Source organism: Thrips palmi, unplaced genomic scaffold (genome assembly GCF_012932325.1).
Source record: "Thrips palmi isolate BJ-2018 unplaced genomic scaffold, TpBJ-2018v1 HiC_scaffold_3, whole genome shotgun sequence".
NCBI classification, from domain to species: Eukaryota; Metazoa; Arthropoda; class Insecta; order Thysanoptera; family Thripidae; genus Thrips; species Thrips palmi.
This window is the reverse complement of record NW_023144630.1, coordinates 3,346,648-3,363,316: the sequence shown is the minus strand read 5'-3', so window position 1 is coordinate 3,363,316 and position 16,669 is coordinate 3,346,648. Positions and strand designations below refer to the sequence as shown.

The window sequence follows — 16,669 nt, the reverse complement described above, 5'->3', positions numbered from 1 at the left end:
AGGTTCCTTCATCATACACATCGTCAAATCCCAAATGCATCATGCAAAGCTCAAAAGAGTGATATGTTTCAGTCAAATAGACCAAGCGGCTAAAAGCAGTGGGGTGATATTCTGTCGGTCAAGTTGGTAAGAGACCGATCAGCTGTCCCCTCCCCCTCCTACCTTCCTTCCCCTCTCCCACACCGCTCCTGTCAAATAGCAGAAACCGTCAGAAAGTTTTGAACTTACTTTTAATAACCATAATATTTACCTGTTGTTAACTGGCACTGAGTTACCTGTCCTATAATGGATAGATTTGAGTATGCCGATCCCCGGCCTGTTCAGAGCGAAGAGTTCTTAATGCGTGAAAATGGGGTTAAGCTGTATGATGGTGACAATAAAGTAATTAATAACTAATTTTAGTCATTTATAACTTAATTTTAGTAACATATTACTGTGACATTTTCTCATCACGTTCATCTAGCTACGATTTCTGTTCAAAATAGAAAGAATGAATGCTACCTTAATTTCCTCTGCTGTACTAATTGAAATCAATGTGTTAAACTTAACAGACCACCTTCGAAGGAGGAGAGGCTGTAGTGAGCAACACACGCATCCTGTGGGGCAGGCCCGGTGATATTCCACGAGGACAGACTTGCATTTGTTTGCCATTATTTTATGTTGTTTTCATCGAAGAAGAACAACGCACCTTTAGCTTCAGCAGTGCTCGTAAATTTGTTCTGCATCTTTCAGAACCACGTCAAGGTATAGTAATTAAACTGTATTGTTTTAAAATCATCGAAGTTAAAAAAAGGAAGGGTCCTTGTAAAAATTATTCACATAATTTGCAGGAAAAGCTCAAGGACCAGTCACCTGGAGCCAGTACAACTTTGTGAAATTGTCATTCAAGGAGGGCCTCCACCATGACTTCATGGCCATTCTTCAAAACGCATTAGTTATGCGAGCCTGGGAGAAGCTACAGCTTGGCCCAACACCAGCTACTGGTTCTCAAAGCATGGTACTGACATAAACAGAGGCATCTTTTCTAAATGGCACTGATAATTTGTGATAATCATGCACTCAGTCACTTCAATAACTTTTTGCAGGCCGACAGAAAGTGGAGAAGTGGCATTGTTGGCATAGAGAGAAAGATTGAAGAAAAGCACAAAGCTACAGATGAAAGTATATCGTTAGCCTTTCAAGACCTGAGTCGTTTGATGAACATGGCTAAGGATATGGTTGCCATTTCTCGCAGTATATCTACCAAAATTCGGGTTGGTTGCGGTACAGAGCACATGCTAAAAGAGAAATCCCATTTAACTCCTCAAAGTTTTCTTTTTTAATTTCAGGAAAAACAAGGCGACATTACAGAGGATGAAACAGTTCGTTTCAAGTCCTATTTGTTGAGTCTGGGTATTGATGATCCAGTTACAAGAGGTGCCTTTAGCAATCAAAACCAATATTTTCAGAGTCTTTCACGTCAACTAGCACAAATACTTGAAGAGCCAATCAAGGTACATCTCAGAGTCTTGTCCAAATCAAAATCAATGTAGCTTTGGGAAAATTCAAAATCACTTCTAATATGATTTTTGTAGGAAGTTGGAGGAATGATGTCCATGGCAGATGTGTACTGTCGAGTCAACAGGGCCCGTGGCCTTGAGTTACTGTCCCCAGAAGATTTAATGTCTGCTTGCCGCTTGATGTCCACCCTTCAACTTGGTCTCTGCCTAAGAACTTTTGATAGCGGAGCAACTGTTCTGCAGCTCAGCGATCATAACGACAGTATAATTGTAGAAAATACTGCAGCTTCAGTGAGTCAAAATTTACTACAATTACAAGCTGATCGTTTTTTCTTCTTCCTGTAAAGACTTAAACTGATTCCCTTATATTCTTGCAGCTTGAAGAACATGGATCTCTTTCAGCAACTGAACTAGCTAAAGTCTTAGGAATATCAGTTCTCCTAGCAAAAGAACGTCTTCTCACAACTGAAAAACAAGGCAAAGCCTGCAGAGATGAGAGCTTGGAGGGAGTTCGGTTTTATAGCAACCTTTTCCTTACAAGAGAAGAATAATAGCTTGATTTGTAACTTTGTTGTACAGGTACAGTACTCTAAGTGTTTTATCTTTCTTTTATAATAAATAATTATTGCATTTATGATATTAAGTGAGCAATAGTTTTATCAAAACACGCATATCTAAATTTTTTTTTCTCTTTTTAACATGGGTATGAGGGAAGAGAAAGGAAACGGAGATAAAGTTATGGTTTTCTTTATAACATTGAATCACAATACAGGATGAATTTTAACTAAATTTAAAACAGTTCAAATCATGCAAATTAGATCAGATATGTCTTATTATTTATGAGTGCCAGCAGGCTAAAATTAAAACAAAGAAAATCACAGTAAATTAAGAACACGTGAGAGTTACAAAACCCATATCAAACAACTCCCGTTCACAGCTCTTAACCAGTGCTTTATTTCTGTCACGGGTAACAGAGGAAAGGGCTGATTCAGAGTTTCTACATAAATCAAGGTTGGACATACATTCGGGACACAACAAAAACCTTCACCAAGAGTTTTTGAATGGCACAAGGTTTCATATCCCACATATTCTGTAAAGCTCCCGTAGTGGGAGATCTGCAATTGAAAAACAGGAATCATTATGTTCTCTGCCTTCATAGGACAAGCCAAAAAGCTAATTTGTACTCAATAAAACACTGAAGAACCCTTTCCGTCAATTATCTTTGATAGAGGAAACAAGTACTCCAGGAAGTGATTAATTAATTCTCCATCAAAAAAATTGAAGAGTCAACAGATTTTATAAACAAAAGGAGTGTCATTCAATCACTATTACACTTAACGAATAGTGTTGGCACATAATTTTGTTACTAATATTTATATTGATTAACATAGCATACATATGGTGATGAGCTATGAGATTATTATAAACACATGATTAAATTCTAGATAAAAAGACAACCAGTTCACATGCAACACAACCCCCACAGAACCAAGGCACCAAATATACAACATGCAAGTCACACAAAGTGCAAAAGTCAAGCAGCTGCACCTTCAATTGATAACACGACTTAAGTCCTTTGAACTAGAAGGGCTGACTACCTACTTTCACAAGCAACTATATAAGGCACCAGCAAGTGCTTAACAAAGAATATGTGCATGGCACAGAACCAGCAACACTACTAATAAAACATGCAACACACAGGCACACTAATACAAACAGACACAACACTTCAAGTTGACATGCATGCATAAATGCTAATGAGTACACTGGAAGCTCAAAGGATCTGGTGCTTCAACTTTGGAGACAGTAGATATTGGTTTTGGAAAAAGATATGTCACACTTCTAAGAGACAAATATCACAGAAACAATAAGGACATCAATTTGAAAAAGCCTCTCAAATACAGCTGTTTTCTGAATTATCAAAGTCCTATCCAACAAAATCAGTCATATTATTTAGCTCACTTACTTTTTAATTATCACTTAATCTGAAATTTTACAGGAAAAGATTGCATACAATTGTGATTGAATTTATGAAATACTGCAATCACTATTTTTAGACTTTCTAAACACAACCAAAGTAGATCACACCAGATCCCAACAAGGTGAAGCCACTCAAGTCATGTTAATTCAATGAAATTCCACACCATAATAGCAGCGTTACCTGCGGGTTAAAAACTAAACTTGAGGTAATAGTTCAAAGAAAAGGTACACTTCAATGCATACATAACGTTTGGAAAAGAATGCAAATGAGTTATTACAGAATCTGCTTAAAATTCATCTAAGGTAGAGTTTCCCCTTTCAAGACAAGCTGCTTCAAATTTTTTTTGTCAATATATTTTGCATGCTGCATCGAAACCACAGCCACATAAATAGCCCAGAGCCATTTTTCAAGATTAACATTTGTTAACAGGATAGGATTACCTTTGTATCATAGATGCAGGCTGCACAAAAGTTAAAAAAAAACACTTCTTTTAAGTGTCTTAAAAAGGGACTGCTCCACAAAGTACTTGAATCTTGTTTAGAACTAAGTCAAGCTAGTTGCTCCACATCATGCAAAGTAAACATTTATGAAATCCAAACTAATCTTGGTGCCATCTGAGACAAAAAGTGACTATCTCAAGAACCTCAAAATACTATGAGCATGCCAGCCAATCTTCTTCCATTGAAGAAAGTAACAAGGGGACCTGACAAATTACAAGTAGACTGGAATGTCATAAAAAGTGCGGTACACTATTTCCAATAAGAACTTCATTATGAATGAACAATTACATAAAGATCATTATTTAAGTATGACATAATCACAGACCAAACTACAACAATAACAAACATAAAAGGGGAAAAATTCACAAGTATTTAAGTTGAAACTGTAAATTAACTTTCATTGCATATTTGTTTAACTGAACACATTTCTAATCATCAAAAATTACATGACAAATACTGTTTTACTAGGTTTAGCTAGGAAGTGTGATAAGTGGCACTGTTAAGTCCACATTCTCAGGCTCATTTTAAGATTGAAGGGTTCAACATTCTGCTGGCAATAAAATCCAAATTATCAATGCAGTAGTTTGCCAGTAACAACACAAGTTAATACTTTGTACCCTCCGAACCCAAATAACGTAAAAAGAATATTTTGTCACTCCAAATTTTGGTGCCTATATGGACATTAAAACATCCGAGAGAACATCAATTCCTTTAATAATAGTTTTGAGGCCCCTGTGACTCATGGGTTCCTTTGAAACCTCCTTCTGAAAGCACTCAGTGCTAAAATTGGGCCCAACTTACAACCCGCACACATGTACAGGACACACAAAAGTTTCAAAATTATGAAGAACATTGAAAGCAGAGCAACCCTGGTAAAAATCTGGTTAACTAGAATAGGATTTATCACATTTCATGTATTCACTGATCTTGGAATATGTAGAAGCAGCACTGATTTGAGCAACGATTTGTGAAACTAACATACAAGAGTAGTAACATTATCTGAAACATATTCAGACATATATTTAAAAAACAATAAAGGAAGCTTTCCCTTTCTTAGACATGTATTGGGGAAAGAGGTTAGAGGATAGCCAAATTGAATTGAAGATTCAGTGCACTTCTTTTTGACTTGGGACAGCTGAGCAAACCCTGCGATACTGTGCAGATCCTGCGACTTAATTACTGTGCAATGTGAATGGTGCGGGGCTTCATTAGCTACTATACTAACGAAGTTGTAGTTTCTTTTTGAAACAAAGTACAGTGAGGAATGCAACAGTTATACCTCCAAACAAGTGAGTAAAACTACAAAAAATATATTTAACGTCTGATCTTTAATCTTGTCCACATTAAATGAAATTTTAATAAATGATTAAGAAAAAAACCAGATCAAATACACAAGAAAGATCTCTAAGAAGACAAGATGAATACAAAGCAATGTTTCAATAAGAAAACTCAGTTCATTAAAAGCATAGCAATTGATTTTGGACTGCGGTACAGATTTTGAAATAAGAAGCATCAATGCCCCTTCAAGGACACCAAATTTCACAATTTCCATTACTTGCCAGATTCAAGCATTCAGACAGAATTAATAGCTATCACAAATTCGTTACAAAACAAAAAAAACTAATAAATATCTTGATTTGAAATATTCTAATTAAGTAGATCAATTTGCTAACTAAGGGCCACAACAGAAGTATGCACTTATTTCACATTACAGATGCTACATGACTCAAGTACCAGTGTCATAATACAGATAAAGAATAAAAACAGGCATTAATTAGTTCAGTTATCAGTAACATTTGGCTTAGGAACAACAACAATTTGGCAACATGACCCTGATTTCATGAGAGTGCAGACTTCTGTTTTGGCCAAGCAGGGCCAGGTTACTGACCACTGCACCATATCAAACAATTAGGTGATGGGGAAGGATTGATGAGGAATAGGATAGGAACTGCACATTGACAGAACCTTGCCGAGACTCAACAGAAACTACTGGCATTAGTTCCACCTATATAAAAAAAAGAGAAAAAAAACTAAAAACAACAACGATAACGTTAAGTTAAGTTTATTAATTGTATATTATGAACCATACAAAACAAACTAAAATTGTCAATTTCAAGTCTTTTAGTAAAATAGAGAATGTAGTAAAATCACAGCTCAATGGTGACATTCATTCAGTTCTGATGAAGCTTTCATTTCTTTTAGTTATGGACAAATGAAATGAGCAGGGTGACTAAGGATGATTTGTAGAAACACTTGGCAAGGAACCTTTCATTGACTATACTGGACACTGATTTCTCACACTGATTAAATCTCACTAGTATTCCATTTTTTTTTAAAAAAAGAACCCTAATACATACAAAAGAGATGATACTGGTAACCCACAAGGAAAACATTGCCTACCAGGACATAAATCTTTAACCCTAGACACAGTTAACACTTTGATTTAAGAAAAATAACAAGACCCTCTGAGAAAATCATTAAATAAGTACAAGCGTAATTACCCTTTAGACTCATGAGGTAGAAACAACTTCTGCAAGCAGCAAATAATTCAATATTAGATTGCTCACTGACACATTTAAAACAATACGAGTCTCGCTAAAAGAAAAATTAAACGAACTCAAGAATTTATTTAAACATAATACTCTCAACAAGTAATAAATTAATAATCTACACAATTAATAAGCTCCCACTCACAGAAAATATACTATAATGTATCAGATTTTATAACCATTATTCTGAGCAAATAAAAAAATACTAAGAAACTTCAATGAAATTTCCAAAAAACAAATTTAAAATAATAAAGGAAGAAAACAATACGATCGTAAGGGACCACAAGGACAAAACCCTATCTAATTTTTTGATGCCATTGACGTTAATAACTAGTCACCCCGACAGGTACGAAAAAGTAAACAAGAATGTTGGAAAAGAAGATAAACTGTAAGGATGCTACTCAAATCAAGCCAAAAGTGTAAAGGAAATGAGAAAATTAAGAAAATAAGAAATAATCATTTTAGATCCCTCTTTTAATCCTTGAAAACATCAGAAGTAGGGGCAAATTGCAACAGACTTTAAAAAGTTTTTTGTCTAAGAAAGAAAAAAAAAGAGCTTCTAGTTTCCGAATTACTTAGATGTATGAACACACGATTAATTAACAACACTGACACTTTGGAAAAAATCACTAAATAAACTTTTCACATCTTCAGTTTTATCTGAAACAACTAACGATTTACAACAGGCTTTCAAATTAAATCCCCAACAAAGGAATCCTAAAACTATTACTGCTATCTGTTGAGCGAAGCCCTATAACCCTAACAATTGACACATAGCACCATAATATTTAAACTCTCAGACACACAAGACTAGATGCTGTAGGAAAAATACGTTTGAACAAACCACACATTTTAAGTTGCCAGAAAGAAAGGTCCTTGCCAAGATGATCAATTATCATGTTCAGAATGGTATGTCACAAACAATCTCACTCAGAACATAGTCAGACTTAAAATAATTTCTTAAAATTCAAATATTTTATATTCAGTAGCATCAGTAGATTGCTACAAAGTTACATGAAATATCCACCTTGGGAACAAAAAAGAAACAAAAGGTAGAACTTTGCAAAAATGAAATAGGTCTCGGCTGCCGGTTCGCTGGCAGTAGGGAAGAGGGGTTTAGGACATTGGAGGTATCGCAGAGCGACCAAGACTACTTAATAGCACTAAATACAATATACAAATCCTGCCCTCATGGTACGCATATCACATACCATAACTCAAACAGTACATTTGGTTTAAGATACTCTGAGCCCTAATACTCACTGTCATTGACTGTATTTAAACAGAGTAAGGGTCAAAAGTTTTCCAAAATGTGTTCCAAAACAAAAACTTCCTTTGAAAATAGAGCTACATGAGAACAGGACTATATTGATTTAGTATGAATCAAACTTACTCTAGGATTGCCTTATATGCTACTAGTTAGCCTCAAGTTTGTCCAATACATGCACCAAGTACATATTTTGAAAAAACAAGTTAGCTCCACCTAAATGAAAGCAAATGACCATGGTGAGGTGTTTCCCTAGATAAAATTGATCTTAGACTAACAAAATGCCTCACCACGAAAACTAAACCATTCATTCTTAATCTTAGTGCTACAACTTCATTGAAGAATAAATGCCGTATTTGACCCTTCCAGAACACATTTTCTGCTGTAACTTACAGACAGCAAAGAGTATTAATGAGTCATCCATTAGAGCATACAGACATAATGCTTCAGTGTATTGTGAACAGTTTTGCTTCTGTGGATAGCATTTGAAAAATCATGAAAGTAAGGCAAAGCAGTACACAATCGACTTTAGAAAGGTGCATTGCTCGCACTGTGTTTCAAACACACACACACACACACACACATTCAAAAAAGGAGAAATTTGAAACAATGAATTCCCATCCCATTTGATTTGGTTTACCTACAGTATCTGCATTGAATCAATCCACAGAGCAACCATTTCACATTTTCAAAGTCAACCCTGAGCAAGCTTTTGCAACAATTGGTCAATATTAACAAGCATACGATCTTCCTTGGTGACAAATACATTCAGTGAAGGGTATTCTTCTGGAAACTATCCCTCCCTCCCCTCCCCTCCCTTCAGCAACAGATAATCGGATTTCGTATGAAGAAGCAATGATAGGCATTGCGGCGGCTTGTGGTTTCACCCACCCACCCCTGAAATTTAAACCCCACAGCAATCTGAAAACAAATCAAATAAGAAGAAGATAGTTTGAAAAGCTAGTCACAGTTTTCTCATTTGACATTAAATATGGATATAAAAAAAGTCAACACACCTCATGGCCTCAAACACCGTAAGTGCTTGATAATCGCTCATTAAGCTGCGGAGGGAATTGGTCAGCAAATTGCTTCCAGTTTTCATCTCCAACTTGATTTTTAAATCCATGAAGTATCTAGAAGAAAATCACACCGTTGAACCACACAATACAATAATTTCAAATTTGGTTGTAATGGAAATTGTGAGAGAATGACAAATACCTTGTGGAACATATCTCTTAAATCCTCTTTAGGACTGACCCAAGATGCAACTGCATCACAGAAGAATATGAAATCTTGTACAACGCCAGCTGGGTTCACTGTTATCATCTGACACATTCCCCGGAAAGCACTATCTTTCTCTTCATTGTCCCTGATATTGCGAAGGGAGGAACACCTAACAGAGAAAGTAAAACATGAGATTGAAGGACAAATAAAGCTAAAACTAAATGAACACAATATTAAACAGAGAGGCACAGACAACTCAGACAATGAAGCTGATTAAAAAGGTCAGGTATGCCCCTCTCCAAACTTTAAAATTATAAAATCACTGCAGTTTATGTAGCCTAGATCCCATTTGACAACATCCAATTGACCCCACCAGAATTCCTACTCAAAAGTTGATACTACAGACAATTCCAACAGAAATTGAAGCTGCAAGCTAGTCCACGTAAAGCCAATATCCAGCCACTTGGTAAGGCATTAGAGCAGGAAACAGTTTACTAATAGTTTGGCAATGCACTAGCTGGATATAAATACCAATAAGCAACAGTAAATGATTACAATTGCTTAGCCTTGAATTGTGTGACGAACTTCATATTTTGCCGAGTAACTGAAGCCATGTGAACTTAAGTGTAAACGTTGCTATAAACAAAAAGAAACTCAAATAAAGTAGCAACAAATAAGTACTTAAAATAAATGAAAAGCCCTTGGACGCTCAATTATTTTTACTATCAAAGGACATGAGATCCACTACAATAACTGCAAAATCTATTTAAAAGAACTTCTACTGTGACAGGACGATGCCAATATCACATTCAGAATTATTGTTTAAAACTGCATGATCAAACAACAGTAGGGTGTATCAAAAAGATGAAGACAACCTCAAAATTCAAATGCTTTGAGTTGAGGTTAAGTTAAGGACAGTCTTACTAACTGCTACCTTACCTTCAACTAACTAAATGAAAAAGGCTACATACTTCACTGAATTAATGTGGTTGTCACCACACCTCACAAAATTACGTAGAAAGCAATTTGAAACCAAAGTTCATGTTCAACTGGTTTGCTACACAGAATAAGTCACGATGTAGGAACAAATAAGTACATTTGCTGAAGACTTAGTTAGATGAACTCAACAATATTGAATTCATTCCTGAATTTAATAGACTAAGGCTGAGACAAAATACCAGTTGAACAAGAACTTGACTAAAATAATGATTAAAAATAATTTTTAAAATTATTATAGTAAAAAGAAATGTTACACACCACTGACGAACAAAGTGTTGCAACATGGGGGCGACGTCATGAGGGCACACAAAACCTAGCCGGCCAATTGTAATTGCTAATAATGACAAAAAGAAAACAAAAGGTGTAAGTAAATAATCAAAAACAAATGAAAATTCACTTGAACAGTATGAGGTATAATACAATAAGGACCAACAACAAACAAACATAATTGCTACAGTGTGGCATGGCAGTGAGACAAAAAAAAATTAGGGGTATAAATCTGTAAGAGAACCAGTCCAGTTGGACAAGCAGATTTAACCAAGCAAGGGGAAGGGGAATAATTGGTAAAAAAAGTTGGATTTCTTTCGTACTGATTTCATTAATAGAACATCAAAATTTGTTGTGCAATATACCAAGACAAAACAAGAAAGAAGTTGACAACTCTGCAGGCATCACAGCACCATACCACACCATCAGGCACTTTGTTCATTTGTGACATGCTATAAGGATTTAAGGAAGTAACAGGAACAACTACCAGGCAGAGAACAGGCTGATAAAACACCAGGGAGACACTGCTTTCCAAAAAGGACAAAAGACTGCCACCCGGCACAAAATGTCAGAAATCATACCAAAACAAATTTTGATGTCAACAGAACAACAGAGAGTCTGTCAACAGGTAAAGTTAATAAACAGTCGAATGCACTAGCAGAATGAAACAGCACAAGTGCAAAATTTCCAAATCATTTCATGTAGGGCAGCCGTTTGTAGCCATACCATGCTTCAACATTCCAATTAAAATGCGAAAACCTAATACAGAATCAATAGTGAAAATTTGAACAAAATCAGGTTTAACAGCACATCAGTGCAGTGCTAAAAATCACATCAATTACATTGCTGCAACAGTAATGTAAAATACTGGCTTGCAAGCTATGGAGTAAAACTTTTTAACTACTAAGCTTTAACATTTCATTCAAGTGCACAATACTTGTGGGCAACACTTTGCCAAACGTTAAGAGAGAGGATTGATAAACAGCTGTTAAAAATGTTTTTTAAGAGAAATACTTCAAGATATTAAAATCAATTATCTGCAGTAAATCCTGTTTCAACAACCGAACAATGGTTGTGAACATTCACAACACCAGCACTCACTGCAGGCAACTGGAATCCCAGCAAAAATGCAATGAAATGATGCATCTCAGAGGATTCAAAGGAACAAGGTTTAATCATGTCTAGTTTGCTTCCAAATACTCTAAAGCCTAAATTGAAATTTTAAACAGGAAGCAAAAAGAAAGTATGATAAAATGCAATTTTATTTACCTGTGTTTTCCAGTAGTGTCTTAGGAGTATTCCCACGGTTTATAATGACAATTAGTTGGTTCAGAACCAAAGGAACGTACGGTCTCATATCTTGACCTAGAAAATACAAAGAATGCATCAAAAAATTCAAAGGCTTAAGGTACATTTGAAACAAATAATGACTTAACAAGCTTACCCAGTTTGACTGATATTTCACCAATGGCCCATGTTGCATTATTACAAACAGATATGAACTCAGGATTGAGGTTTTGGCCCAAGATAGGAAGGAATTCCGCTGGAGAGAGAAGAGCACATTTAAATAAAAAAAAGAATTAATATTGTTGTTATCTGAAAACACAAGTCCACTTACGTATACAAGGATGAACATGTTGAAAGCAGGCTTTTGTTAAATCTCCAAGAAGAGCAAATGATGATTGTCTCACTTCAGAGATGGGGTCTTGCATACATTGGTACAAGAGATGCATAATATTTGAATCTACAACAAGCTTTTCAATCTGACCATTAAGGCCTTCTGCAAGTCCAGAGAGCAGATCTAGTGCAACTATCATGAAGTCTTTGTCAGGAGCCTCAAACTGGTCTGGGCTTTGAGTGTTGGCCTGTGGACAGAGGGTTCCAAATAGAAATCAGAATGCATTTGGAGAAGAAACCTCCTTGAGAAAGCAAGTTCTTACAATATGTTGGTTTAACGTCTGCTCCACTAGGCACACACAGCGCCGGTAAACTGGCTCGCAGTAGGGAAGGAAACCTGATTGCAGTGCAGTTGCAACACTCGACAGACACTGGAATAAAGAATAAATGAAGAAGTAGACATTAGCCCTGGTTCAAAACAGTGAGAATGATCAAATGTTTCAAGTGCAAAATACTCACTTCAAGAAGAGGAAAGAGGTCTTTGTCTTCATCCTTCAGGACATTCCATTTGGCAATGAGTGGGGGCATCAGTAAGTTAATGTAATCTTCTTTGTTCAAATGGTGGCCAACAGAATCAGCAAGTGTACCAATAGCATCATAGAGTATTAAAAGATTTTTATGCTGATATTTGCTGAATGCAAAGACCAAGGTCTCAAGAATAAAGCCTAGGTAAGGTACTAGCTCTGTACAGGCTTCCTCTTCCAGTGTAGCAAAGGCAGAGCAAGCAGCTTCCTGCACTTTCTTGTTTCCATCCAGAATTCTTTTCAATAGCTAGAGATGAAAAGTTCTAAGTTATTGTTGAGTTAAGCAACATTATGATTGTGAAATGGAAGAAAATCGCATTACCTCATTCATTAAAGGTTTAAAATATAGATCATGATTTTGTGAAACAACCCAATGAGAGTATCTACTCAAAGTCCAACAAGTAATTGCTCGTACAAGAGCCTTTTTGTCAGAAAGGCAGCTAATCAGGTAAGGTATCAGTTCACCTAGATGAGGAATCATACCTTGCATGCAGCCTGCAAGTCAGAGTGAATGCAAAAAAAAAAAACACAAATTGTTACAATATCACTAAAGAATGACGCAATTTTTAAATAATTAACAAGAAAAGCAAGAAAACATAAAAGTATTGAACCTTTTAAGTCAACATTGAATTTGGCAAAAACAAAAAGAATTAATCAATACCATAGAGATTGATGATACGGAATAATTCAATCCATTCTCACGGGCTAAGTTTGATAAATGTGTATCCAGCTAAAACCAATGATATTTGTGTAACTTAAAGCATCAGCAATTACTCACCTTCAGCAATAGCTCCAAGAGCCAAAATACCGCTTTCCTTTACAACCCACTCATTATGGAAAAGGGTCTCCTTCAAGATTGGTACAAGGACAGGCAACAGGTCATCTCTGAACGCGTTTGCAAGACAGTCCAGAGCAGCAGCACTGCACTTCCCTAAACATTTAGAAAAAAGCAAGTAAGCAAATGGGCATAGTTTGAACAAGTTAGAAACCTGGCGATTTGGCCACATACTTAGATTCCAATCTGAAAGGGAGTTGTCATCATCAAGTCCATCATCATCATCATCTTCACCCTCTTCCCCATTCTCAGTGTGCTTGTGAGAGTGTGTTCGGGATTTATGGAAACGTGGCCGGATATCCTCTTCACGGTCTGGTATCATCTCATCTTCTTCGACATCGCCCTAAGACAAAAAAAAAAAAATGAGTGAGATTGTCAAACAACACTGAAAGATGCACAACATATAGACAAGAAATACCTTTAACAGGATGATGTCAATCTCAGAATATTTCATTCCCCTCACAAGAACAGGAACGAGTCGAGTAAGGTACGGGCCAAGAGCATCCTTACAAATCTGTTGCTCTGCCAAAGATAACCAAAATTCACATGCCTCAAGAGCAACAGCTTCATCTTGATCCTGAGTACGCATTAGCATGTACTGAAAAACACAGGGAGAAAAATAAAGGTTATAAACAAGTTGAGTGACTTCAATGATTAGTTCAATAAATGCAACAAGTAACACATACCTCAATGATGTTGTGCATATGCGGAATTAACCGGTCCATACGAACTTCCAGTAACATGACCAATGCTCGGCAAACATTTTTACGAACATCAGGATCATCATCAGACGCCAAGTGGAATAGATTCTGATAAAACAAAAAAAGATCAGGGTTAGATACAACAACACTAAGGCACAATGGAAAGAACATATTTCAATCTCTTACTTCAAGAAAAGGATCGATGTGAGTCATAAGAGCTTGAGTCCTGTTAATGATGAATTGGTTCACACATGCTATTGCGTGGGACCTGGAATGAAACATAAAATGAAAGACTAAAAAAACAAAAGAATAATTTAAGTAATCATTAGAACAACGCACGCTATTTAAGATCTAATTTCTGTTGGGAGGTCTACTCTCAACTCCACTCATTGAGCCCAGGGCCCTTGTGGTGTCAGCTTAATCTCTCAATGCTTTAGCACCCATTTTAGCTTGCTACTTAAAGAGGCAGCAAAAATATAAAATGAATGCACAAAAACAGTTTCACACTATTCAAAATCTAAAATTTGTTGGGAGGTCTACTCTCAACTCCACTCATTGAGCCAAGGCTCTTGTGGTGTCAGCTTAATCTCTCAATGCTTTAGCACCCATTTTGGCTTGCTACTTACGAAGGCAGCAGAAATATTAAACGGATGCACTAAACCAAGTACAGCTATTTAAGATCTAAATTCTGTTGGGAGGTCTACTCTCAACTCCACTCATTGAGCCAAGGCTCTTGTGGTGTCAGCTTAATCTCTCAATACTTTTGCACCCATTTCGGCTTGCTACTTACGAAGGCAGCAAAAATATTAAACGGATGCACTAAACCAAGTAAAGCTATTTAAGATCTAAATTCTGTTGGGAGGTCTACTCTCAACTCCACTCATTGAGCCAAGGCTCTTGTGGTGTCAGCTTAATCTCTCAATGCTTTAGCACCCATTTTGGCTTGCTACTTAAAAGAGGCAGCAACAAAATAAAATGAATGCACTAAACCCACTGGTAGCTGTAGGTAAATAGATTAATGATCGTCTCACCTTATCTTAGGGCTAGAATGTCGGAAGAACTCCAGAAATTTGGGAATGAGGATGTTGAGAGGTCTATTTAGAGCATCACTGTCAAGAATCTCTGCAGAGTCTTCACAAATTTTTTGCAGTGCCCCGAATGAACCCTGCATCAGAAATATCCATGAATTAAATCAAAGAGTCGCAAAACACAGAGAGGAAGGATTGGCGTCACTACATACCTCACAAGCATTGTAATCCACAGAATCCAACAGGGTAACTAAGGCAGGAAGCAGCTCTGGCCAAGATGTGAGCTCTCCTTTGGAAGCAATTGTGGTGATAAGAATGCCCACTGTAGCTCGTATCAGAGGTGAAGGATCTCCAACGGCATTCAAGCATTCCGCCTTGATGAACTCACTGACTTCGGGTAAAAACTTGTGGAAATGGGCTTTGACATTATTTTTAAGGATGAGACCACTGAGAGATCTGGTGGGTTCATCTAAAAACAGAAAGTAAAAATAGTAAATGTCACAAGCCATGACTACCTGGAAAACCATAATTACAAGAATACAAGGAGTCTTACCTTCAGACTTTAACTTTGTCAATACAAATATGAGATAATTGTTGAAATCGGGAAATTCATTCAATTCTTCCAATTTCTAATTAGCTTGGTTAAGGGTAACACAATTAAATAAATAATACAAACTAATGTATCAATGGCAGGACAATAAGACGGATTCAACCAATAAAAGCACAAATAGAGGGTTTGGGTCCTCAATAGAAGAAAGAACAACAGCAAAAATTAAATAGTCGCCCAAGGGCACCGTCTACACAGTCGGATTAGAAAACCCAACGCACTAGCAACCCTGGGCCAGGAATGAGGTTAGTCGTCAAGTCATCACAAATTCGCACCCTTACAATGTATTAGATTGCAAGGATCACGCAAAGTTAATCATAAAACGGATGCAACTTTAAGTACGAGTGCACCAAGAGGCACCAACGTGCTTGGGGAACGCAAATCGCAGCATTTTTCCATAGAAGTAGGCAGTTCCCGGTGTTTCGGTGTCTCGTCAAATACGTCATAAATGGCCGAAAACGCGAACAAAGGTCAGCTCATGTGAAGAAAATTGATTAAAAATTAGAGCGCTATCACTGTCTTCCACTTACAAAAAATGCTAAAAGAATATTTTTCCCCGAAGAAAACCCTGCGTTGCTACGGCAGGGACATGGTGTAGGCCTCCAAGAACCCCTTCGGATTATCCCAAACGAAGAAACCTTACATGTTGCTGGTTTCTAAATATCGAAAGGATACTTTTTGTACAGCTCTTTGCGTTGCAGTATCTGGAGATTGTGACTCCTTAAGGAGTTGAAGAATTTGTTGAAGACCTTCCTCTTTCGGCTGCCACGCCATTTTCATTATTGACTGCAAAACTTACACGGAAGTGCTCTGCCTGCTACAAGCTTGGCCGCCGGAAGCGACAAAACCAAGTCATAGCAGAGCTTGAATGGCTATAAACTTTTTTAAAGCTCAAATGATATCATGAAGCTACCTCATCTCCTGAGCTGAATTTAATAAAAAATACTTGCCATGAGGCAATTGGAGTTTGGAGAGAAAATTTGCGTCGATTGTGACAGTTACATTTAGACC

General features: G+C 36.8%; 2 protein-coding genes across 2 annotated transcripts; one reads left to right on the top strand and one right to left on the bottom strand.

The window, feature by feature from the left end:
• The first annotated feature begins 285 nt into the window (after positions 1 to 285).
• LOC117647979 (vacuolar protein-sorting-associated protein 36) lies at positions 286 to 2,166 on the top strand. The gene is made up of 7 exons (XM_034390014.1): positions 286 to 381; positions 552 to 744; positions 831 to 997; positions 1,086 to 1,253; positions 1,329 to 1,493; positions 1,575 to 1,790; positions 1,877 to 2,166. Exons 1-7 carry the CDS (start codon positions 286 to 288, stop codon positions 2,048 to 2,050), a joined length of 1,179 nt encoding a protein of 392 aa, XP_034245905.1. The 3' UTR covers positions 2,051 to 2,166.
• A 3,123-nt stretch (positions 2,167 to 5,289) lies between these two features.
• Positions 5,290 to 16,489, bottom strand: LOC117647977 (transportin-1). The gene is made up of 19 exons (XM_034390012.1): positions 16,334 to 16,489; positions 15,605 to 15,680; positions 15,264 to 15,520; positions 15,055 to 15,188; positions 14,210 to 14,291; positions 14,009 to 14,131; positions 13,741 to 13,920; positions 13,497 to 13,665; positions 13,266 to 13,418; positions 12,810 to 12,982; positions 12,423 to 12,734; positions 12,227 to 12,334; positions 11,905 to 12,151; positions 11,731 to 11,829; positions 11,556 to 11,651; positions 10,278 to 10,353; positions 9,015 to 9,189; positions 8,813 to 8,929; positions 5,290 to 8,717 (listed from the first exon to the last, which is right to left on the bottom strand). Exons 1-18 carry the CDS (start codon positions 16,436 to 16,438, stop codon positions 8,822 to 8,824), a joined length of 2,673 nt encoding a protein of 890 aa, XP_034245903.1. The 5' UTR covers positions 16,439 to 16,489; the 3' UTR covers positions 5,290 to 8,717; positions 8,813 to 8,821.
• Between the last annotated feature and the right edge of the window lie 180 nt (positions 16,490 to 16,669).

Excerpts from the sequence above, each read along its gene's own strand:
- LOC117647977 (XM_034390012.1), bottom strand. The coding sequence starts at position 16,438 with ATGAAAATGGCGTGGCAGCCGAAAGAGGAAGGTCTTCAACAAATTCTT. Across the intron at positions 15,681-16,333 it reads CGCAAAGAGCTGTACAAAAA|AAATTGGAAGAATTGAATGA; the intron begins GTATCCTTTCGA and ends CAAGCTAATTAG. Across the intron at positions 8,930-9,014 it reads TAAGAGATATGTTCCACAAG|ATACTTCATGGATTTAAAAA; the intron begins GTATTTGTCATT and ends ATTTTCTTCTAG.
- LOC117647979 (XM_034390014.1), top strand. The coding sequence starts at position 286 with ATGGATAGATTTGAGTATGCCGATCCCCGGCCTGTTCAGAGCGAAGAG. Across the intron at positions 998-1,085 it reads CTACTGGTTCTCAAAGCATG|GCCGACAGAAAGTGGAGAAG; the intron begins GTACTGACATAA and ends AACTTTTTGCAG. Across the intron at positions 1,791-1,876 it reads TAGAAAATACTGCAGCTTCA|CTTGAAGAACATGGATCTCT; the intron begins GTGAGTCAAAAT and ends ATATTCTTGCAG.